Source organism: Dama dama, chromosome 6 (genome assembly GCF_033118175.1).
Source record: "Dama dama isolate Ldn47 chromosome 6, ASM3311817v1, whole genome shotgun sequence".
NCBI classification, from domain to species: Eukaryota; Metazoa; Chordata; class Mammalia; order Artiodactyla; family Cervidae; genus Dama; species Dama dama.
Window position 1 is genome coordinate 38,088,598 of NC_083686.1, and position 24,390 is coordinate 38,112,987.

Below are 24,390 nucleotides of genomic sequence, written 5' to 3' on the forward strand. Positions count from 1 at the left end.
GGTCTGATGTTGAAGCTGAAACTCCAACACTTTGGCCACCTGATGTGAAGAACTGACTCATTTGGAAAGACCCTGATGCTGGGAAAGATTGAAGGCAGGAGGAGAAGGGGAAAAAAGAGGATAAGGTGGTTGACAGCATTACCAACTCAATGAACATGAGTTTGAGTAAATTTTGGGGGTTGGCAATGGACAGGGAGGCCTGGCGTGCTGCACTCCATGGGGTTGCAAAGAGTACGACATGACTGAGTGACTGAACTGAACTGAAGGGCAGATCCAGAGTGTTTAAGTCATTTATTTTGGAATTTATGACTAAATTTTTATCTGCAGTATGTGACTCAAAATGTAATTCAATATTTAACTTAATATTACCCACATATTTTCTTTAAACATCTCCAAGAAACATTTTAAATATGGGTTGATTAGGATTTGCAAGCTAAAAATGTCTTTGAGCCCAATAATATTTATGCAAAATTTCTCACAAAAAATTTTTAAAATCATAATTTTCAGTCAACTTTAAGACAAATTTATAGGCTGATAATCATTGTACTATATAGAATTTTCAGTTTAAAATAATTTCTGTCACTTTGTGCTGATCTGAGCTGAGTTGCTCAGTCATGTCCGACTTTCTCAAAGAGTCACTTTATAGTTATATTAGGAGAAAATTTTATTACTAGTTGGTTCTGATTATAGCAACCAAGACAGCTCTTAAAAAACCACATAATTGTGATATCCATGACATTTCATATATTTCAATCAGCATTTAAGCAAGCATAGTTTGCACTTTATATTTTAAAGAACTATGCCTCTAAGTAATCAGTGGGGCAAAAGTTTACTTATATATTTAAAAGAAAGATGATCTTTGTGGAAATAAAACAAAAGTGACTCAAATCTCTTAATTTATATTGAAATATATAGTTCCAAATCTATTATTTCCTTGTATAATTGTTTATAAGCTAAAAGTATATTAAAATAAATACATTACAAATTAATGAAAACACTTTGGGATAGAATTTGTGATTTTAACCAATAGTAAGTAAGATTAAGCTTTAGAAGATAGAATTAAACAAGATAATAATGCTAAATACATGTACCTGGTTTGAAAGTGCAGAGCAGTTACATTTTTAAAAATGAACAAAAATGATTAAAACAGTATGCTTACACATTTTTACTTCCTAATAATAACTAGATTCTTACATTAATTTCTTCTATGGTCAGACTGGTTCCAAATAGGAAAAGGAGTACGTCAAGGCTATATGTTGTCACCCTGCTTATTTAATTTATGTGCAGAGTGCATCATGAGAAACGCTGGGCTGGAAGAAGCACAAGCTGGTATCAAGATTGCCAGGAGAAGTATCAAGAACCTCAAATATGCAGATGACACTACCCTTATGGCAGAAAGTAAAGAAGAACTAAAGAACCTATTGATGAAAGTGAAAGAGGAGAGTGAAAAAGTTGGCTTAGAGCTCAACATTCAGAAAACTAAGATCATGGCATCCAGTCCCATCACTTCATGGCAAATAGATGGGGAAACAGTGGCTGACTTTATTTTTCTGGACTCCAAAATCACTGCAGATGGTGATTGCAGCCATGAAATTAAAAGACGCATGCTCCTTGGAATGAAAGTTATGACCAACCTAGATAGCATATTAAAAAGCAGATACATTACTTTGCCAACAAAGGTCCATCTAGTCAAGGCTATGGTTTTTCCAGTAGTCATGTATGGATGTGAGAGTTGGACTCTAAAGAAAACTGAGCGCTGAAGAATTGATGCTTTTGAACTGTGGTGTTGGAGAAGACTCTTGAGAGTTCCTTGGACTTCAGGGAGATCCAACCAGTCCATCCTAAAGGAGATCAGTCCTGGGTGTTCTTTGGAGGGGCTTATGTTGAAGCTGAAACTCCAATACTTTGGCCACCTGATGCGAAGAGCTGACTCATTGGAAAAGACCCTGATGCTGGGAAAGATTGAAGGCAGGAAGAGAAGGGGATGATAGAGGATGAGATGGTTGGAGGGCATCCCCGACACAATGGACATGGATTTGGGTGGACTTCGGGAGTTGATGATGGACAGGGAGGCCTGGCGTGGTGCGGTTCATGGGGCGGTACATGGGGTTGCAAAGAGTCGGACACGACAGAGAATTGATGGTATAAATAAAAGCAAAGACTAGAATAAATTCTATCTGTCAAAGAATTTGGGGATGAATGAACTGCAATAGTATAATACTTCCATTTTCATAATGTAGACATATACAGCAGACATTTAATGATGAAAATTAGACATGAGAACAAACTGGAGAACAATTATATCAAAGAATTTCTTGCACCCTGGTGAAAGTTCTAGGGCCCACAACAGATTTCCCAGTCTGGGGATCTGGCAAAGGGACTGAGAACCCAGGGAATTTGACTTTGAAGGCTAGTGGGATTTGATTATAGAACTTCCATGGGACTGGGGAAACAGACACTTGGAGGGCAGAAAGAAAACCTTGTGCGTAGTAGGACCCAGGAGAAAGGAGCAGTGACCCCACAAGAGACTGAGCCAGACTTGCCTGGGCATGTCCTGGAGTCTCCAGTGGAGGCATGGGTCCACAGTGGCCTGCATGGGGTAAGGGGCACTGAATACAATGGCTCTGGGAGCCATGGCATGCTGGCATAAGTCCTTTAAAAGGAGGTCATCATTACCCCCATTAATCCTAGCAGGGAAAACAGCACCACCCATCAACAGAAAATAGGATTAACGATTTTCTGAGCATGGCCCCACCCATCTGAGCAAGGCTCCAACTGTCCCTCAGTCAGTCCTTACCACCAGGAAGCTTTCATAAGCTTCTTGTCCTTCTCCATCAGAGGGCAGACAGAATGAAAACTGCAATTTACAGAAAGCTAACCACACTGATCACATGGATCACAGGCTTGTCTAACTCAGTGAATCTATGAGCCAGGCCATGTAGGGCCACCCAAGACAGATGGGTCATAGTGGAGAGTTCTGACAAGACGGGGTCCACTGGAGCAGGGAATGGCAAACCACTTCAGTGTTCTTGCCTTGAGAACCCATAAAGAGTATGAAAAGGCAAAAAGACATGACACAGAAAGATGAACTCCCCAGCTTGGTAGGTGCCCAATATGCTACTGGAGAAGAGCATAGAAAATAGCTCCAGAAAGAATGAAGTGGCTGAGCCAAAGTGGGAACAATGTCCAGTTTTGGATGTGACTGGTGGTAGAAGAAAAGTCTGCTGCTGTAGAAAACAGTATTTCATAGGAACCTGGAATGTTAGGTCTGTGAGTAAAGGTACATTGGAAGTGGTCAAACAGGAGATGGCAAGAGTGAACACTGACATTTTAGGAATCAGTGAACTAAAATGAACTGGAGTGGGCAAATTTAATTCAGATGGCCATTATGTCTACTACTGTGGCCAATAATCCCTTAGAAAAAATGGAGTAGGTCTCATAATCAACAAAAGAGCCTGAAATGAAGTATTTGGGTGCAATCTCAAAAACGAAAGAATGATCTCTGTTCATTTCCAAGGCAAATCATTCAATATTACAGTAATCCAAGTCTATACCACAACCTCTAATGCTGATGAAATGAAGTTGAATGGTTCTATGATGACCTACAAAACCTTCTAGAACTAATGCTAATAAAAGATGTCTTTTTCATCATAGAGAACTGGAATGCAAATTAGGAAGTCTCAAGAGATACCTGGAGTAACAGAGAAGTTTGGCCTTGGAATACAAAATGAAGCAGGACAAAGGCTAACAGTTTTGCCAAGAGGACGTCCTAGTCATAGCACCCTCTTCCAACAACACAAAAGATGACTCTACACATGGACATAACCAGATGGTCAATTCCCAAATCAGAATGATTATATTCTTTATAGCCAAAGATGGAGAAGCTCTATACAGTCAGAAAAAACAATACTGTGAGTTGACTGTGGCTCAGATCATGAACTTCTTATTGCCAAATTCAGGCTTTAATTGAAGAAAGTAGGGAAAACCATTAGGGCATTCAGTCATGACCTAAATGATTAAACAGTGGAAGTAACAAGTAGATTCAAGGGATTAGATCTGATAGACTGAGTGCCTGAGGTACTAAGGACAGAGGTTTGTAACATTGTATAGAAGAGGCTTTGGATGATAGCACTCTTTTCTCTCTTTGTTTTTGCTTTTGAACACAACTGCTGAAGAGTAAGGTGGTGGGAACTGAAGGAGACACCTCTGGACCAAAAGCTGACACTGTGAGTGACAACAGCCAATAGGCTAAGGGTGATAAATGATGGAAAGACCTTAGGTACTTACTAATATCACTGAGCTATTAAATCAGCTACAGAGACACGTACTTCTGGATTTTAGTTTTTATTAATCACCAGGATCATTATGATATATATACTCACAGCAAGGATATCCTAATAGAAACATACTATGACAAGGGACACAAACCAATCTGACAGGGAAATCACTATCTTAAGCTGTTGTCATGTCTGCATACTACCTTTACATTATTACTTTTTTATTAATCATCTCACTTTGCTTAATGGTTTATCATTGTCATAAATGGAAAAAAAAAAAGCAGAATCAGTTACCACTAGAGAAAGTAATAAAGATATATAAAATAAATCAATATTTAATATCTGAAAAACACTAAATGCAAAAATCAAGTCAAATCAAATCAAATCTATATACCAATGATTTCAAATTTAAATCATCAGCTCTCTTTACTATTCCAACTGCTTATGCATCATCTACACTGCAATATTTAGTAAGTCTTTCAAAATTATGTTGTTCAACTCCCCTCCCAAATCTCCTAATCTGCCCCAAGTGTGTCTTTTCCTATAGTTCCATATCTCAATACCCAATGCCAAAAACCTTGGAATCACACTCTACTCCTTTCTCTTATAGTCTGTGTAAATAAATTAACAATTCAGTAAGTTGTATCTTCAATACATCAAAATTTTATCACTTCTCATTTATTAAATAAATTAATGAGCAATTAAAGGACAAAAATAAAATCTGTTTATACATTAAATAAATAAAATATGTGAATAATATGGAATATAAATATTATTTAATTATAATTATTCTTGTGTTTCTTCCACCCTAATGAAAGTTTAAGTGAATATTTGCTCCTAGTTATTTTGGGGGAAAAACTATAGCCTTCTTATAACTACTTATTTTAGATTAATTCTGTCATTGCATGTATAATTACTACAGAAATGCTGGTTTCATAAAATAATTCTGATTACCAAGCTTTCCCAGAGTCTGAATGCACATTTCATATAGGATACAAAGGAAATCTGAGTCTAGCCAACATACAAAGAACACAGGAGCTACTTTTACGTTTTTCTCATAAAGGAGATTTTTTCCCCCCTCAGGCAGTCTTTCAGGCTTTCTCATCCTTAGGCTGTAATTGACTGTCCTAATCCTGATATAAACCTGATCATTTTGGGGAAAAGTGAAAGAATTATTTGATCTCAAGGTAAAATGCCTGACAGTTTTCCATTGTGCCTGTGACAGTCATCCTTCAAACTGTTTTTTTTTTTTTTTCCCCTCTCTCAGTGTCAGCTCCCAGAAAATCAAGTATGCCAAACACAGTGATGTAAAAAACACCTGGTTCCTAGAAAGAGCTCATGGGGATCTGAATGCATTTTAAAGAGAAAGCCTGAAAACAGAGACTAACACTTTTAATATTTCACAAAACTTAAAACTACAGCCTAAAATGCATGATACAATGAGACTGGCAACAAGACTGGCCAAATGCACAGCTTTGTGAACTGGTGGCTAAATCTTCCACAGAAGTGATTGTTAAATGTTTGTAGTTGAAATTAAGCTAATCAGTTAAAGGACTAACTAAAACCTGAGGAAAGTCTTAACTTATTTGAAGTAAATCTAGTGGTGTCATAAAAATACACAGAACTTCAAACAGTGCTGTTTAGATTATATTACTCTTCAAATACAACTTAGTCATTTATGATAACTTTGTGAGACTTTTTCAGTGATGTTTAACCACAGACCAAGGAAATGGAGGGAAGGTGGGGAAAATGAGATACTGAATGATATTCTTTTCAGAATATTCTTAAAAATTATTTTATTACAGTGAATAAAGTAAATCAATACTGGTTCTGACTCTCCTAAGAACTAAAGTGTTCACAGTGTGTATGGGTGTTGACAAGTATATTTGATTTAAAAGTTTTGGAAAAACACATCTCAGTAAAGTGTGTTGGCTGAGGAAATTTTTTACAAGAGGTGACGGTGTCTAAACACATCTCTAAATGCTTAAGCTAATTAGAAATCTATGGCGTTTACTTTAAATGTAGTAGTTTGGGTGGTGGAAGGTAAACAATGAATAAAATTAATTGAATAGAGACACAATTTTTTTTTAACACCTTCATGGACTATATAAACTATACTGAGCCTCCTTTATAAAAGCCCAAAACAATATTTCAACCTTTTACATCATAGCTAGTACTTTTCCCTTCATGGATCACAACTTTGCCATGTTGAAGGGGCTTGAGTAACTCATGAGTTATGCTGTGCGGGGCCACTCAGGATGGACAGGTCACAGTGAAGAGTTCTGACAAAACATGATCCACTGGGGGAGAGAATGGCAAATCACTCCAGTATTCTTGCCAAGAGAACCCCATGGACAGTATGAATAAGCAAAAAGTTATGACACTGGGAGATGAGCCCCCAGGATGGAAGGTGCCCAGTATGCTACTAGTGAAGAGCAGAGGGCAATTACTAACAGCTCCACAAAGAATGAAGTGGCTGGCCAAAACAGAAACGATGTTCAGTTGCAGATGTGCCTGGTGGTGAAAGTAAAACCCAACATTGTAAAGAACAATATTGCATAGGAACCTGGAAATCAACCCTAAGTACTTCCTGGAAGGACTGATGCTGAAGCTCCAATACTTTGGCCAACTGATGCTAAGAGCTGACATACTGGAAAAGACTTTGATGCTGGGAAAGGTTGAAGGCAAAAAGCAAAGAGGGCAGCAAGGGATGAAATGTTTAGATAGCATCACTGACTTAATGGACGTAAGTTTGAGCAAACTCAAACTTCTGGTAAGGACAGGCGAGCCTGGCATGCTGCAGTCCATGGGGTCGCAAAGAGTCAGATACGAATTAGTGACTACAACAAGTTAATATCTTAAGAAGAATGAGAAAGTACTATAAATATTTTCCTCAAAACTCATCCAGAAGGCATCAAAGTGGGTGGATATTTTTATAACACATAATTCAGAACTAGGTTTCCAGTTTTCATAAAGGATTGAACTCTTTTTAAGATACTGCACTGACTACAGTATAAAAATGATACCATTTTAAAAAGCAGGGAATATATATATACATAAAATTCTATCTCAATATATTAATATAAAGAAGAAAAATCAGAGTATTGAAAGTTTTTGTGTACTGTTACATTTTTCATGATTATATCATTCTGCTTTTCCACCTTCAGTTTTTAAGAATCTACCACACTTAATTTCATGAAGTACTAATGTAGTACTAGCAAAGGCAAAAGACTTAATTATTTCTACAAATATCTAGAAATACAGTACAAAGCAAAAGTTACCTTGTTAAAGAATAAGTAAGTTACTATGGATACCGTTAAAGTAAAACATTTTTCTATTCATCCCTGAAGCTACTCAGAAGCCTTCTTAGATTTCTTTATGTGTGGCAGATGTCCAAGTTCACTGAGACACTTTTCCCCCCCTAATTTAAAACTAACTACAGAACTTGCTACTTATTAATCAAATGAGCATTTCACTCCTGGAGCCAATTCTTTCTTAATAGGATAATTTTTGCCTAAAAAAAAAAAAGAAGAAGAGGATCATATCAGGCAAGTTCTACATGAGAAACAAAGCCAATCAAATTCTAATGAGATTTTGATAAGAGAATGAGCAAATTCTACTAAGGAAAACACTAAGATCCAAAGGCAGAAATGTATTTCCACATAGACTGATTAAAAATAATCAAACCATCCTATATGAACACTAAATTATGTTCTGTATTCTTTATATATATATGATAATTTTAATTATAGCAAAACTCAATAAAGCAGAATCAATTATTCCTAATTCTGAGGAGATACTAAGACTTTAGAGCTATGATGTAACTTGTGAGGTCATAGAACCAATTCAAAGTGAAATTGTGTATAACGTGAGTTGTTCCTTCTCTTCAGCACTATACCTTCCCTTAGGGATCAGAGCACAGGGAGGCAGGAAGGCACATGAAAGCTGTTTCTTTAAACTATCTGAACATTGTGTTTGCCAATCCATCACTCATGCAAAACCACAGTGAACGGGAGATACCAGAAACTGGAAAACAGGGCTCGGTCAAGATAAGAAGCCTGGATGCAGAAAATATCTGTCCCTGGAAAAGGGCAAAGGGACAGATAGAGGAAACAGAAATCTAGCAGATTCTTTTCTTCTCCATATGGGCACCAACTTTCTTTCTTTGCCCTAAAAATTCATATTATTTATTTTTATTATTCAAAGTCATTGTGATGCTGTTAAATATTTTTCAATGATACAAGTAGTTGATAGAAATGATAGAAATGATCAATTTCTAGCTATTTGATTTATGATCAAATGATCAACTATAGAAATGATCAATTTTTGTTTCTCAGGTAAATGTCAAGAGTGCTATAAATGTTCCTCAAAAATTAAAGTTATACATGTCATAATACTTCAGCAATACTATAAATTAAGTTTATGCTGATAACAATTAATTAATTGCTTTATTATGTTTATATATTTTTTAAAAAAATTAGGCTAGATTTTCCTTATGTCTGAAATTCAACCCGAAAATTCAAGTGACTGGAGTTATTTTTTCCTCCAAATATAATTACCTATTTCGATGAAAAGAAGACAAAGGACAAGTAAGAAAAGAGCAAAGAGAAATGTAGTTTTAAGTACTTTTCTGGTTATATCTGAGATGTGGAGTACCTCTACCTCCATAATTATGTTAACGATAGCAATTTATTATTATTTTTTCCCAGAGTATATCATTAATATAGTCATGATCCAACTAAATGAATACTGTATACTAACATCAAAATGTATTTATTTACTTATATTTTATAAGTCAAACACTAATTTATTCACTTATAATAAGAATTAACCGTCAAGTAGGCTAGAACACTTCTTGTCAGCTGGTTAGCAAATATTCTCCCCATAACACACAAAAAAGATGTATTATTAATATGATGACTATGAAGTAAATTTAAATGAAAATATAACTAAATAGTTTTTAAATGATTAATTAATTAGTCATGCAGTGTTAGGGAAAAGAAAGTCTGTGGAGAAATAGTAGATAAGACCTAAAGGAAAAGTGAGTACATCTAGAATGGCCGAAGGGGCACAGAGCTTAAAATGAAGCTGTAGAAAGGGGCAACTAGATTAGGAAGGCTTACTGGAGAAGGCAATGGCAGCCCACTCCAGTACTCTTTTCTGGAAAATCCCATGGACCGGGGAGGCTGGTGGGCTGCAGTCCATGGAGTCGCAAAGAGTCAGACACGACTGAGTGACTTCACTTTCACTTTTCACTTTCACGCATTGGAGAAGGAAATGGCAGCCCACTGCAGTGTTCTTGCCTGGAGAATCCCAGGGACGGGGAGCCTGGTGGGCTGCCGTCTGTGGGGTCGCACAGAGTCGGACAGGACTGAAGCGACTTAGCAGCAGCAGTGGGCCATGGTAGGAAGTTTGGACTTCAGTGTAAGAGTGACAGGAAACCACCGATGAGTTTTACCCAAGAGAGGTCCATGATCAGATTTAAACTTTTCAAGAGATCGTTCTAGCTAATGAAGGCAGGGGCCAGAATCAATGTGGGGCAAAATGTCAGAAGACCATTGAAGCAGCTTTGCAGAGGTTCACTGTGGCATAAAAGATAGTGGTGTAGTGAATATGGGAAGAAGGAACACATTTTGGATAAAGAAGATATTTCTTCTCTGTGAAAGAACATATATAATAAAAGTAACAAATATTTAATAAATGTATGAATGAATGGTTTCAGAAAGACACTGTCTGGCAAAGGCCTTATATAGTTAGCTTATTTTCTCAGCAAACTGTGTAAAGTGGTGGGTTTTAGTCATTATTTTACAAAACAAAACATAACAAGAAAACATAATTTTTATGCCCTCTCTCCATACTAAAAAAGATTTTCCAAACAAATCATGACTTTAAAATAAATACCCTCATATCACCCATACCACTTAAAAATTTGTATCATACAGATCCTTATATTTACTAAAAACAAAAAGGATGCCAGATTTTGTATTTTGCTTTTTCTTAAATTCCTTTTTTTTCTTTATAATTATGTCCTGGTGATTTTTTTACAAGCATCTATGAAATAGTTAACATATTTTGAATGGAATAAAATGTCCTTCAAATTCTGTAAAGTTCTAAGAAATATTTTCTTGAGACTTATTTCTTAATTTTCTCTCTCCCACATGTCCTCATAACCTGTAGATGACCATTTTTCTTACTTTGTAGAGGAGAACAGATAAAAATTCCTCAATTTACTGTTCCACTCTGGTTCTACCACATATGTATATCACACCTATTAACTATTTTATCCATTCTGAGTAGACAAGAATTCCCCTAGCTGGTTTATGGTATCTCAGAACAAAAGTGCCTCATGAAATCGAATGAAGTGGAATTACTGTCCCACTATTCTGGATCTCATTCCCCACAGTTTCTTGGATCAGGATTACAGCAGATATTCCCTTTCCTCTATTTCTAACCACTTTTAAAACTGGTTCTTTCCCATCAGCATATCCATAATGAATATCTTTCCATCTTAAAACTACCCTCTGTATTCTTTATAACAGTTACCATATTTACCTCCTTGTACCTTATTGACTTTTCCTTAAAAACCATCATCATTACATCATTACATTCCTGATTACATTCCTCTGCTCATTTGATGGCAGGGTATGCATGCTTCATTATTATACCCATTTTAAAGAAGAGAGAAAGGCTCAATAAACTTGCCAAAGGCTGTAAACTATACAGGAATTTAGACAGAATTCAAATCAAGACAGCATCATTTAATGCTTTATTTTGCTTCATAATATAAAATTTGATGCCATCTCTACTATTACATGTAATTATTGCTTTTGTGGGCTTGTTTTTCTAATTAGTAATATCACAAAGATTCAACTCATATTACTTAAAGAAATACATATAGATAATGAGAAAACAAATGTATCTTTTAAAATATGTGACTCTATTAAGTTCAAGACATTTCTAAAATTTTTAATTTGGTAAAAGCTGTCACATAAACACCAAAGTGTTATTCACTTCTTTCTGATAGTACTTTAAAATGTAACAAAAATGATAATAAAATATTAAATGCATTTTATATTACATAAAGATAGATATAAAGATATAATTTATATGAAAGTGAGTACAAATATGCTAAGATAAAGAAGTTATATTTTATATGCCTATATAATTGATCTAAATTCAATACCATTAGGAACAAAGAGTCCAAGTAACTATAATGACATTTTAGAAGGGCAGTCTAGGTGTACATAATTCAAAAGTGTAATGACTCAACTTTGTAATATTAAACTACAAAAGACTATTACTCACAGTAGATAAGTTCTAGTTTGCTCCATTATATTTTTATTTTTTCTAACCCTTTAGCTACTTTTTCAACTGTTATAGATAGAAGATCCCTTAAACCAAATTAAGCACTTAATTTTAATGCACTTTGTCACTACAGTCTTCAATGCATGACTTTATTCTGAAAACACATTGAGGGCTTACTATAGGCAAGGAACTATGTCAGGTGCTAAATGTAAGCAGATGAGAAATGGGTGACAGAGCTGCTATCTGAGGTAGTTCAAGGAGAATGTCAGTAGCACATGAAAGTTACAGGCAACCTCATTAAACCTCTGAAAGTACATTCATTTAAATAAAAATATTTAACCAGTTTACACATAGCAGAGGCAATCACATACAAAAGCTACTTGATACAGACTATATGTTAATGACTAAAGTACATCTCCACACTATTCTTTCTCAAATGTCACAGCCTTTAAGGGAATAAGACAAAGATCTTGGTTATACTAAAGAACTTTTTTTTTTTTCCCAGAAAATGTAAATTGGCTTCTTTTTGTGTATATAAAGAAGTACTACTAGGGAGGAAAGGAATGTGGATGTTTTCTTATCTCTGCATGTTTCAGATTTTTTGAGCATAAAAAAGCAGATTTTGGATAAAGGATAAACCTTGAGAGTTAAAAGATGATTGCATAGTGAGAGTCTTCTGGTGGGATTTACTTCCCAAGATATTTGCTAACATTTCAAAGAAGGTAAAATCTGTAGCCTTATATTTGTATACCATAGGATTCTACATTAGGGAGATGTGAAGTTTCTCTATCTCTCAGGAGGACAGAAGGGCAGCAGTGTAAGAATTCCTCTGCAAACACCCAGATTACTAATTTCTGGGTTCCTCACCTGTAGTGTAAACACCCCCATTTGGTACTTGCAGGTGGGACCATCTTGCTCCCTTCCCACTGCTCTGAAGTAGGAGATGGAATGCTGAGTACTGGTGTGGCTATTGCCCTATGAAACAAGAGTCTGCCTGATATAGTAACTATGTATTTGCTTCCTGGACAAAATAAATAAAGGCATCTAATAAAAACTTGGTCTTCCCTAGTAGCTGAGTTGGTAAAGAATCTGACTGCAGTGTAGGAAACCCGGGTTCAGTCCCTGGGTTGGGAAGATCATGGGGTCACAAAGAGTCAGGCATGACTGAGAGACTAACACACTTTCAATAAAAACTTATCATTTTTTAAATTAGAATTTAGGAGAAAAAAAGTTTCTTTGAAGACAAAGCTTCACTATACTTATTTTCAGGCAGATCAAGTCACCTAAGTAGTCAATAAATGATCTTATTCAGCAAAGAAAACACATTGATCTTTATCATTTTGTCATAAAAATCTCAATACAATTAAAAGCATGAATAGTTTAGTGGATCAAGGTAAGGTAGACTAAAGAAAAGCAAAAGAAAAGTTACTTACTTGATATTATCAAGACAGCCAGATTCAGGTTTCAGAATGGCAGTGTGATGAAACATTTTATATAAAGCAATCCCAAGGAAGATTACATTAAGCTGGAATGTAAAAGGTACTGTTATGTAGTATAACTGGAGTAGAAAAAAGAGTAAGTCTGTTTTCTATGACAGATGAGTTGTTCTGGGAAATTAGCTCTCATAAAATAATTGGATCACAGATAATCATCTAGTATTTTTGTAAAGGCAGCTTGAAAACTTGAGATACCAAAGGATTACAAAGCATTGATATGCCAAATGCAAATAGAAAATCAGCAGCAGCTGGAATGATGCTGTAGAAACTATAAAACAATTCAAAGTCAAGTATATGTTTATAAAAAAGACAATACCTATTCCAGGTTGATATTAGATCCACCCTCCAAACATGGACCTTAACTTATTGTTCAAATGATGTATTACAAAACTAATATTCAAAATCATAATATTTGTGAGTAGCTAGATCAAAAGGGTTATAAAATGCTGGTAAAATTCTCATTCTACAACAAACTAGAATTAAAGTAGTGGGCACCCCCAACGACATTGTTATATCACTGGACCAAAAAGAGCATATGACAGGAAATAAAACAAACCACATGTTAAAATGCCCTTGTTACCTGCTTCGTTTATACTTCAGAACTTGGGGCAACCTTGTCTTTTAAAATGATAAGCATATAAATAATGATACCAACAATAGTATCTAAATTAGGATAGACAGTTCATATTTGATAGATATTATGCATTTAAAAATAAAAAAGAAAGCATTATTCCAGAATGTTTACCTAACTCACTTGTCATTCTCAAGTGAAATCCTCTTAAATTTTAAAGTTTTTGAAATTTATATAAAAACAGAATTGGAAGGAACAGGAAGGTTATTTATTTATCTTTTTTGCCACATTTCCAATTTGATTGTATTCATAGTTCAAATTATCCAAATGAAAAAGAAAGAAAATGTACCACTGTCAAACAAAGTCATCACTTTAAAACCTATAAAACCAAATGGATTAGGCTAGATCAAGTTCTTGAGGAGATATAGTACTGCATAAACTTGTGCAAATGCATGTTTTCTGCTACCGAGGGTTTTGATTAAGCATTTTACAATACAAAAGTAGGCTAATGAGTGTCTAATTGCTTGAGTTATTTAGGGTCAAATAAATACATGCTTACCCCCAAATTAATCTATGTAAAATAAAGATAGTCAGCACAGGGAGAGTGAAAGTTTTATTTCTTGACCTGGGGAACACATAGTTAATTAGGAGTTCTTACCATAATTATCAAGGTCGCTGGTCCTATAAAACTCCAAATGAAGTAGGTGTCAAGTCGGAGCCAACATCTGCAATGAAACACAGGGAGAGAAGGCATTCAAGGACTGGCTACGGGACATACATCAGGAGGGAGCGAGTGACAAAGAAGAATGTGAGCTGCAAAGCATTCCACTGGGAGACAGGAAATATTACATTGCTTGTTCATTTAAATGCTGAATTATGTGCCCAATTTCTGACAGCACTATTGATGGAGTAAAATAATTACCCCTGGAGGAAGCAGGAATAAACGGCACTGGGCCTATTTGCTGGGGCCTTTTGTGTCTGTCATAGAAATCTAAAGAAAAAAAAGAAAGAAAGAAAGAAAGAGCCATGCATATAGCCATTAAGTCGAGCAGCTTTAAGCTATCCTTTTCTCTCCAATTATAGTGCTACATAACCTGCCTATCAGCTGTCAGGTAAAGTGACATTTTCCTGTCAAGAAGATCTGAGGAAATTCAGTACAAAGAAGAAATAAATTTGGTATCAGAAGATGGAAGTTTAATTAGGTTGGGCAGCCAACCTTTGAGAGTTCTTGAGACTTAAAAAGTGCATTGTTACTGCTAGTGCTTCTGCGGTTGCAAATGATCCTTAACATCCCATGAAGTTGATTCATGACCCAAAAGTAAATTATTAATCACTTAATTTCAGTTACATTTAATACTCCCCCAATTCTTAAAGCCTTTGGGAAATTACATTTTCTTTCTTCAGGATGCCAGAAAGACAAAATGGAAGTGACTAGTTATGAGAAAGATTAACGTAAATTTTGAACAAATTACTTTTGATGTTAAAAATCATATCTTGAATTATTTGCCATTTGGATATACTTGAAGCATAATTAAAAAAACAAACAAACTGGAAAATAGTTGAGTGACACCACTAAGCGTTCTAAAACAGCATGAATGTTGTCTGAAGTACATAAATATTTCTGATTATGTAACTACTCATTAAATCTCATCAATAATGGAAAACCAGAAAAGCTATGAAGAAATTTATATATGTCAATACAGCAACAAATAAAAAAAAAGTTTTCAAGTGATGAAATGCTATAAAGTAGTGAAGAGGGAGGGTCTTTATATGTCAGTAAAATAGATCACAGTAACAAAGGTTAGTGAAAAACTAAAGTGACATATCTATATGACCTATAATATTCATATTTTTGACAGATATATATATATATATATGAATGCAATTTTTTTAATTAATTGGGAAAAATTACCTAACTCAATTAGTGATTGCCTCTCATATGAGTGTACAGAGGACTAGAAGTGCACAAGAGAGTCTTTAGCTATATGCTTCATTTTTAAAATTACCGAAAGCTACCTGCCAAAATACCAACAGTTTTGTCATCTGAGCAATAGAGCCAGTGAGCTTTACTATTTTTTTTCTTTTTACTTTTAAGTAACTTAAATTTTTTATAAAGGTTAAAAGTTAGATTTTTTAAGTGAAGAAATAACCAAATGCCCTGAAAAAATCTGATTTTAAAATAAGAAAATCTGGCTTTATTCTATAAAGTAAAATATTTGCGAAATAATTTGCATTGGGATCTATCTGCAGCCCAATAAGAAACTGACTACAAGTTCATATTTTTACATAATTCTCTTCATTCACAATAAACATAATAATCCTATTTGAAAAAAATGTTAGAGAAGCAATCAATACTCAAACTACTAGCCATTAATTTGTTTGAGTACTTAGTAGTCTTTTTGTTGTGCTGTTGTTAACAAAGTTTGGCCATGGAAAAATAAAAGTGTGGTATTGACAATAAGCAGAAACAAACCAGAGAACTCAACAGCTGAAATACAAACATTGTCTTCATTCTGACTGTAGGCTAGTTTGTTACCCCTCTAATAATGAGTTCGTGTGTGTTGCCAGGAGACCAAAGCAGAGGAAATATCCATGGGTCTCTCTGGGTTTTCAACAAGGATTATATTTTCCCACAAATTAAGATCAATAAAGGACAAAGCATGAATATTTTCCCAGATTAAAACATACATAAGCACGCACGCACACACACACGTACACCCACAGACACAGAGTCCAAGAAGGTTGCTAAAAAGCCAGGCTGCTCTGTCCATGGGATTCTCCAGGCAAGAATACTGGAGAGGGTTGCTATTTCCTTCTCCAAGAGGTCTTCCCAACCCAGGGATTGAACCCAGGTTTCCTGCATTGCAGGCAGATACTTTACCATCTGAGTGGCCAGGGAAGCTCTCTGAAATTATAGCAGCATGATATTCTAACAGCACATTTAAGAATGACTGTGATTCGTATAGCCCCTGTTCACGTGTAGGTCAAAGAAGTTTTTGAGAGTTAATCTGAGAACCAAAACATATTCTCTGCAAATTGTTTTCAAAGGGAAATGCATTTTGAGAATTTCTGAAAACAGTTACTCTACAGGTTAAGTACCTCTTATAAGAGTAATTTTAATTACAATATTGCAGAATATCTTGGATTAAGTAGGAAATTTAAAAAACTTTACATAATCTCACCAAATGTGTTGTTAAAATAATATCATTAAATTTTAGTCTTACAAAACTTTTATACTTTTTTGAAAAAAAGGTCTCTACTTAGCAAATGCTTTGTTTGGAAATAGATGTGCTTTTGACATAGTGATCTCTAAATGTAGAAGTGAAATTACTTTAGAAGTTTTTATTTTGGGGGGGGGCAGTAAAAAAATTCTTCAATATATATTTGGTATAAGTGAAATTACTGTATAAATGTTTTTTTTATTGAAAGAAAATTCTTCAATATCTATTCAGTACAATAGATTTAAATTCCCTAGAGAACTAAACAGTGAATGAGGCAATACGAAAGACTTAACATGTGCCAAATAAATCATCCATCCCTAAGGGCTGCCTGGGCCTGACTATCTTCTGGAAGGCAACGTGGCAAGAATTCCTTTTCTAATTCAATTGCCATATGGCCATACCTGCTGTTTCTGGCTGCATGCTGGCTTTCTCAAAAGTTTCTGTATTTCCTCTCTTTCTCATTTAACTATCTCAAAAGTTTGTGTGATTTGTGCCCTGAGTTTCCTATGCCAGTGTTGAAAGAACGCACCCTAGCTTTAAGATCAGGGAGAATACAGACATCTCTCAGTATCCATGGAAATTGGTTCTAGGACCCCAAACCCCCAATCCACAGATGCTCAGGTCCCTTACAGCTGGTCCTCTGTATTCACAGATGCTGAACCCATGGATCTGGAGGGCCAACTGTATCATGTGGGTGTTTTTACGTGCCTGGGCACATACAATCCACCTCATAGTATTCCACAAGTCTAGACAATTCAATGTCACTTAGATATAATGCAAAACCACTAATTAAGGGAAGACAAATGTTAAAGGAACAACTTATTGCACTAAACACAATAAAGTCTAGTTTGCAAATGACCAAATAGATATGCCACTGAAAAATATGATTTATCTAAAAATTTCCTTTATTCACCAAGCATCATTTAATTCGTGAAATTGGTAATTTTGTGCTTAGTCACTCAATCATGTCCAACTCTTTGTGACCCCATGGACTGTAGCCAACTAGGCTCCTTCGTCCATGGGGATTCTCTAGGGAAGAATACTGGAGTGGGTTGCCATGCCCTCCTCCAGGGGATCTTCCCAAGCCAGGGAATGAACCCAGGTCTTCTGTATTGCAGGCAGATTCTTTACCATCTGAGCCACCAGGAAGCCACTGTTGTTTATATGATTATATCAATTCTTTTCTAATGAACTTCTGTCATTTATACATAATCTATAAATTAGGTTTATAGCAGTACTGCAACAAGAGAGATAACCTGCTGTTGAAAGAGCAAGTGTATTCTGATGATACAACATGCTTATTTGACTCAAGTTTGGAAAACCTTGTAAGACCAGATATATCCTGTAATTCAAAAGAGAACTTGTCACAAACCATAAACTTTGACTTTTCCTCCCATGTACCTATACAAAGATGTCATCAAAATTTTTTTTGTAGCAATTTAAAAAAATTATAAAATCAGCATATATTGCTAAATATTTGAAAAAGTCTTACTACATTAATTCAAGTTTATTGGTGCTAAAGAAGTAATGCCAATTTACATGGCTAAAGTATCATTCTCTTCTAGAACTGTCTTCTTCCAAAATATAAGAAACACTTGCAAATTAGATGATAATAAAGGTATTGATATCTGGATCAGTCTCACATAAAAATATCAATTATCAATCCAGCAAGTACTACCTTAAAGTTTACTCAGAAAACAGAAAAATAAAAATAATGAAATTCATTTCTCAAAACAAGACCAGAGAAAACGATACTTCTAAAGCTAATTCTCTTCTACTAAAATACTCCTCACTATTTTTCTTTCACTCTTTGCAACCCCATGGACTATATAGTCCATGGAATTCTCCAGGCCAGAATACTGAAGTGGGTAGCTTTTCCCTTCTCGAGGGGATTTTCCCAACCCAGGAATCGAACAGGGTCTCCTGCATCGCAGGCGGATTCATTACCAATTGAGCTATGTGGGAAGCCCTTCTTTTACTAGAAAAATGGTACTGAAGAATTTATTTTCAGGGCAACAATGGAGAAACAGACATAGAGAACAGACTTATGGACACTGGGCAGGGGGACAGCGTGAGACGTATGGAGAGCGTAACATGGAAACTTACATTACCATATGTGAAATAGACAGCCAACGGGAGTTTGGGAATTTGCTGTGTGGCTAGGGAAACTCAAACTCTGTCACAACCTAGAGGGGTGGAATGGGGAGGGACATGGGAAGGAGTTCCAAAAGGGAGGGGATATATGTATACCTATGGCTAATTCATGTTGAGGTTTAATAGAAAACAGCAAAATTCTGTAGAGCGATTATCCTTCAATAAAAAATAAATTAATAAACACACACACACACAAAGGCATGAATGATTCTGTGTTTAGAAAAATGGTAAAACCAATTGCCCAATATATATATAAATGTTACCAAAAACATATGACTTATAATGCTTTTAGATACTAGAAACACTACATTAGTGCAGTTCCTTATTCAAAGTTACCATGTTTAATATAGTGCCATTTAATTAAGAGGCCATGGTGCACTGTATTTTTTTGCCTGTTTATTCACTCTTATCAAAGTAGACATCTAACTATGAACCATTTTTTTGAAGTAATGTAAATTAACAATGGTATTTGCTTCATATTCTGCACACTCTAAATCACAGGCAAAACTGTCTTTGATGAGTATTAAATGTAACCAGTAAACAATCTTTGCTACTGGTAGATCCTGAAATTTACATGGTCTCATCATATCAGATTGTTTATGAAAGTTTGTAAACTATATATTTGTCTTTTCTCTGTAACATATGCAGATCTCTGTATATTAGTACTACATATATCTGTCAAGATTGAGAGAGAAAAGAAGGAATAAGGAGAATTGAGGGAAGAAAGGAAAGAAGAGGAAAAAGGACAGATAAATACTTCAAGCATAAATCTAGGTCTAAGCGTACTGACCCCATGGATTGCAGCCTGCCAGGTTATTCTGTCCATGGGATTTCCCAGGGAAGAATACTGGAGTGGGTTTCCATTTCCTTCTCCAGGGGAACCTCTTGACCTAGGGATCAAACTTGCACCTCCTGAACTGGCAGGCAAATTCTTTACCACTGAGTCCCCACGGAAGTCCACATGTACACATAGTTAAATATTTATACATATATATATGCCCACACATACATGCACATATGTATTTACTCATACACACAATTTCAAATATGGCAGTAGTTTCACAAGGTACTTATATAATAACCCTCATATTACAAATTAGAAAGTGAAACTGACTTGCTCACAGCCACATTGCTCATAATTAGTTGAGCCTGAATTTGATCCTAGTCTACCTGACTCCAAAGTCCCTTAACCTAGTGTTTCTCAAAAAGAATAAATACACAAGATATAAAATAATAAAACCTAAGTTTTGTTGACAATTATAAATTTTAAATGATTAGATGAGAAATGTATATGTTGCACATAAATCACAGATTGCCCAAGTAAAAATATTAGATCTTTGCAATTATAAAGTGATCTCTTGATAAGCTATTATACTTCTTTGGTTCCAGTAAGAAGTTAAGTCTTACATTTGACATCAGTCATATTTTCTAAATAACAAGACAGTGGTCTTGATGTTCTGTGATATAGCTAAATCTTACCAAAAAAAAAATATGCTGAACCCTAAATTCTTATATACTGCATACAGTGATAATCTCATGCTCAGCACAGGTTCCTGGGTGATGAAATGATGATACAATAAGCCCTCAATCTCTGTAATTCATACATAAAACATGCTTTATGCTTTATGCTTTATGGCTTTAACAACATAACATATAACATACAGAGCACTCCTCACACACATCTTGAATGATTAGCTTGATATACGTCGATGATAAATACTTCTTCATTATCTATATTATTTCCCCCTGGCCAACTTAAAGTCAAACATGCCTGCTGACAACATATTCAATACGGTAAATGCTTCATGTTAATGCAATATTACAAGTAGGAATATTTTACATATAATAATACGATTAGAGAAATATTTCAGATGAATATATAATGTTCTATGAGTAGGATGAAGTGCTTAGACATTGTAAATGTATTGAATAAACCTATGCATATAACTTTCAGATACCATCAAGCATAATGTTCCTTGGCTGACTTCCTTCTTGAATGATAATATAATCCAGTATTTTAAAAATCAATAATCAGTTTTCTATCCAAATGATTATGCAGATTAGAGAATGAAACTGAAATAAAAAAACTGGAGGGGGATTTTAACTAGCAGAGGAGAGACTACGCTTTTTAGAGCTGTTGTTAAGCTCGCTAGGAAGACAAATCTAAGACTTAATAGATGATTTATAATAATTTTCAGATCATAAAATTGATTTCAATTATCTTTAAGAGCTCAGTTTTACTTCAAGAACTCAAGGATGTCCTGGTCCATTATAAATGTTCATGACCTAATCAACGTCTTTCAGAAACCCCTTACTAATTTTTGAACTCGCACTTTAATTCCTGGGCTACTCTCTGAGGTTTACTACTTCCCAGCACTCTCCCTCCTCCTCCTATTGGAACCTACTTCCTTCCAGCCCTTTTTCAATCTACCCATCACTTTAACCACTGTTTTTACTGCCCTAAACTTAGATTTCAAGGAAAGCGCTATAAAATATAACTGCATTTTTTCCTTTGAATAAAAATTAACTGTTCAAACAGTTTACATTTGGGGAGGTAATACTGAGGTATATAAAGTTTACAGGAATTGATTAGTTTCAGGTCATAAAATCAAACTATTTATCACAGAATTTCCACATCAGTTCTGTTTGAATTACTAAGTCAATGCCAGACTTTTTATCTTTTGACAGAATCATACCCAATGGCCTCACTGAATATCTATATAAATAATAGCATGCATGCATGCCTGCATGCTAAGTCACTTTAGTCGTGTCTGACACTGTGCGATCCTATGGACTATAGCCCGCCAGGCTTCTCTGTCCACGGATTCTCCAGGGAAGAATGCTGGAGTGGGTTGCCATGCCCTCTTCCAGGGGACCTTCCCGAACCAGGGATCAAACTGGCGACTCCTGCATCTCCTGCATTGCAGGTGGATTCTTTACTGCTGAGCCACTGGGGAAGCCCCAAATCATAGTATAAAAGAGACTAAAGGAAGATATAAAAGAGAGAAAATGGAAAAAATCCCATAGTCAGTACAATTTAGCCCTGTGGTCTACTAGCTGAGGTTTTTAACAGTTGTATTGAAATTTTAATTTGATTTTAAGTATCTTATAATTGTGCCTAAATGTAATTCTAAGTAAATTGTCTCAAGAATAATGTCAACACAGATGAAAAGATTTCATTAAACACTATCATGAAATAATGAGATTCTCTTATAAACTTTGCAAATTGATGGCAAACTAAGCAACTTCTCAAAATCAAATTATGTATGCCTTGTGTGTCAGTATGTGTTTTGTACATAATAATCAATTCAGCAACCCTAATAACATTTCATAGAAAAACACATCATAATCCATCAGCCAGATGGAATATGATAGTTACCTCTATCTGTATCAAAATAACATTTACTTAACCTACAAAAACAATTATGTCTCTAATTTTATCTCCTACCATTGATACGATATTCTGTACTTTTTAGAAATGTAAGCTATTAATATTAAAGGTTTCAGAAATAAAACCTCATTGTTACTATAATAAAATATATTAAGAACACTAAGATGAGAAGAAAAGAAAGAGAAGCCTGTTATTTAGAATACTGTAATATATATTCAATGGTTTTATTCTAGATGTAATCAAGCAGTTGAGGCTAACAAGTAAAAATGTATGATAATAAAATTCCAAAAATAAGTAAAATAGACTTTTAAGACAAAAATTTTACTGTATCAAGTTTAATAACAATTTACAAAATAATGTGTGACAATATGTCTTTGAATTCTGGCTAGTTGCTGTTTATTATTACTGTGGACTTACATATTTGTATTAAAAACATCAATGTATCACATAAAGAGGTAACAGTGGCAAAAAAAAAAACAAAAACAAATAAACACTTAAGTATGATGAGCAGGAAGAAGGAAATGCCATTAGAAATAAAAGAAATAAGCAATAGTAACAGAAATCAGACAACAAAGACAAATTTGATAATAAGCAATAAGATACATAATTCTATATACAGAAATTCTGCTATTTATATAAAAATTCTTTGCTTATATATACTTTAAATGATATCTTGATTAAACTCCCTGCAAAAACATCATCTGTTCATTTCAGCTTATCAGTTCAGTTCAGTTCAGTTCAGTCACTCAATCGTGTCCCACTCTTTGCGACCCCATGAATCGCAGCACGCCAGGCTTTCCTGTCCATCACCAACCCCTGGAGTTTACTCAAACTCATGCCCATCGAGTCAGTGATGCCTGGATTCAGCTTATCAAGTACATACAAATGACTAAATAACATTTCTTTTTCAACACGTGCTTCCTCAATGAGCAAATCAGAACTCTATAGACACTGGGCTGGATGAAGTCCCAAAGGAAAAAGTCAAACATTTTTTCCATGTATTTTGAAGGTCTCTCTCTGGACAATTTATTGAAAATACAAAAATGAGACACTAACTGCTCTGTGCCCACCTGTGATAGAGTTTTAGTGCAATTTTCCCTATCCTTTTCTATACTTCTTTCACATATCCTTTATTTTATCTGTATCTGTTTTGCTTCTCCTTGTTTTGGGGAAAATCATAATGGTGAAACTGAATTATCATTAAGGCTTGTTTCAAATCAGTGCCTGGGAAATAAATTAGCCTCTATTCTTACAAAGTAATAATGTCAGTAAATGAGAGCTTCCAGGTATGGTGCAGGAAATTAAAGCAATGATAGCCAAGGCTTTAACAAAGTCACAAGAGAATATATTGTATTGATTCTAAGGAAAGATAGATTCTTGCTACGCAGAAAATGACATCTCTTTCAAAATAAAAGACTAAAACATAAAGCAAACAAATTGTCAGTTTAGTAATAGGAAAATTTACAAATATTTAAAGAGAAAAAAGAACACAGAACAAAAATAAAAGTCAGTCAAACTGCAAGAGAGCAAAATTGAACCTACATAAGGACAATATTCTAAGTGTATAAGGTCACAAATAACTATGTCAGTCAATTTAATATATTAGAGGGGAAACACATTAATTAAAACATAAAATCCTATGATTTAAGGGCAGTGTCTGCTAATGGGTTTCTTTTAGAAAGGATAAAAATATTCTAAAATTAGATAGTGGTGATGGATGCCTAACGTTGAATCTACTAAAAACAATGGAAGCATATTCTTTAAAAGAGTGAACTTTATGGCATGTAAATTATCAATAAAAGATTTTAAATTAAATTCTATCATCTATCTAATCTCCCTCTCCTAAAATGTCTTTACAGCAAAATATAGACAATATTTTTATCTAATCCTAATCTGGTCCATGATTGCCACCGAGATACACAAAATGACCTTAGATTTGACTACGATTCACAAGGTTTAGATTAAAAAATAATTA

General features: G+C 34.8%; 1 protein-coding gene across 1 annotated transcript in view; it reads right to left on the reverse strand.

Annotated features, from left to right (window-relative positions):
* Window positions 1–24,390, reverse strand: part of ADGRL3 (adhesion G protein-coupled receptor L3) — a 927,638-nt gene that overhangs the window by 70,166 nt on the left and 833,082 nt on the right. Inside the window, exons 19-20 of the mRNA XM_061145874.1 lie at window positions 14,308–14,374; window positions 13,016–13,107 (exon numbers count right to left, since the gene is read on the reverse strand). Of these exons, the coding sequence (XP_061001857.1) occupies window positions 13,016–13,107; window positions 14,308–14,374 (159 nt within the window). The remainder of the gene's footprint in view (window positions 1–13,015; window positions 13,108–14,307; window positions 14,375–24,390) is intronic.